General features: G+C 33.2%; 1 protein-coding gene across 1 annotated transcript in view; it reads right to left on the bottom strand.

Moving 5' to 3' along the window:
* The window catches only part of LOC109396776 (sperm-associated antigen 16 protein-like), a 93,140-nt gene that overhangs the window by 64,940 nt on the left and 26,331 nt on the right, over positions 1 to 1,869 (bottom strand). Inside the window, exon 3 of the mRNA XM_019668906.1 lies at positions 1,520 to 1,637. Coding sequence (XP_019524451.1) covers positions 1,520 to 1,637 — 118 coding nt within the window. The remainder of the gene's footprint in view (positions 1 to 1,519; positions 1,638 to 1,869) is intronic.

The raw sequence follows: 1,869 nt of genomic DNA, 5'->3' as shown, positions 1-1,869 counted from the left end.
TCTCAGTACACCAAAATGTAGAGTTGTTCCTCTTGTTGGGAGGCTGGGGGACAGGTTAAATGAAAAGTAGAAAGGAGATGAAATTCTGAAGGTCTGACATAGATGCCATAAAAATGTAAATTATTATTAGGCTAATTTTTGCAATATTACTAATAATACAATTCAGACATTCTAGAATACAAAATATGGAAACAACCAAAATGTCCTTTGATAGATGATTTGACAAAAAAGATGTGGTGCATACTCTTATATGCAATGGAATACTACTTGGCCATAAGAAAAGGTGAAATACTGCCATTTGAGTCAACATGGATGGATTTTGAGATTATGCTAAGCAAAATAAGTAAGACAGAGAAAGTCGAGAACCATATGACTTCACTCATATGTGGGATATAAAACTGAAAGCAACAAATGAACAAGACAAACAAAAACTCATAGACACAGGCAACAGTTTAGTGGTTACCAGAGGGTAAGCGGGGAGAGGGTGGTAGATGAAGGTAAAGGGGGTCAAATATATGGTGATGGAAGGAGGACGGACTCTGGGTGGTGAGCACACACTGTGATATATCAATGGTGTATTATAGAATTGTACTCTTGAAACCTACATAATTTTACTAACCAATGTCACCCCAATAAATTTAATAAAATGTTTAAAAATACAAAATTAAAATAGAAGCACAGACACAAGTGATGTTTTGCATTTTACCAGCTAAAAATTACACTTAAGACAAAATGTACTTGATTAAAGCATGTCTTATCAACAAAATAATTCAAAGAAGAGTATAACCATTGTGAAAGTTTTTGCAGATTCTGAAAATTTGGCTAAAAATGAGAATCTCCAGAAAACAATACAAGAATGTTAAGCATAGTTGTAGTTTTACATTTTCTAATAAACTGTTACATATATTTAATGTGGGTTATGAATGCTTTTGCTTTATTTTTCTCGAATTCTACACCAGAGGTTCCTCAATATCACCCTAGGCCTAGGCCTAAGCAAAGAATGGAAAAGAGTGTTAATAGCAAAAACTGACTGAAAATTGAATTAATAACTAGCTGTGCCAAATATTCAGTGAGGGATAAACTGCAGGGAGATTTTCGTCAACATCTTATATATAAGTTTTACACAATATTAAAATGCACATCCTTGTGGCTACACTTTCTATGTGAGAAATCTGAGTTCAAAATGTTTACGTGAAGTCCACGTCTATAAATGTCAAAGTCGGTGTTTAAACACAAGTTTGTCTGAACAGATCTGCATTTTTTCTTCTAACTATGCTTCAACAATTTCTTATAAAACTTTGTTTAAGTTAAATAATATCTAATTAAATAATAATCTCTATAGGTTTAAAGTGGATAAAATGCTTTTCCTCAATGTTTCCAAATGAACCTTTTTTATAACATGACAATTGGTGGGAACCTTTTTCAATTTATCTCAGAAACAAAACCAGTAATTCTACCTATAATATAAGAAAATGAATGGTTACAGATTATGTTGAGGTAGCTCTGACAGTCTCCTTACCTGCCTCATTTCTCTGTCTCTTTGCAGGGAGGTCAGCATTTTCTGCTTCAGTAAAGTGTGGTGCTTCTCATGTAAAACCCTTATAGTTGGTTCATACGATGCATAATGTAACTTCAACCTATGAAAAATAAAGGGCAACTTAAAGGGTGATTCAGTTAAATCGGTGATTTCCATTTATCATCTAAGCATTTTTTTCTTCTTTTTTTGTTTTTTTGCATTGGAATAAAAAATGAGTAACAATATAAAGTTCATCGCAACAGAGCCAAGAAGTGCAAGTATTAGATTGCATACAACTTCCCTGCAACCTGGGTGGGAGTTGGAAAGTCACATTTCTCTATATTCGATTATGA

This window comes from Hipposideros armiger, unplaced genomic scaffold (genome assembly GCF_001890085.2).
Source record: "Hipposideros armiger isolate ML-2016 unplaced genomic scaffold, ASM189008v1 scaffold_543, whole genome shotgun sequence".
Lineage (NCBI taxonomy): Eukaryota > Metazoa > Chordata > Mammalia > Chiroptera > Hipposideridae > Hipposideros > Hipposideros armiger.
Note: the sequence above shows the minus strand (reverse complement) of the source record. Positions and strands in the feature narration are given on the sequence as shown.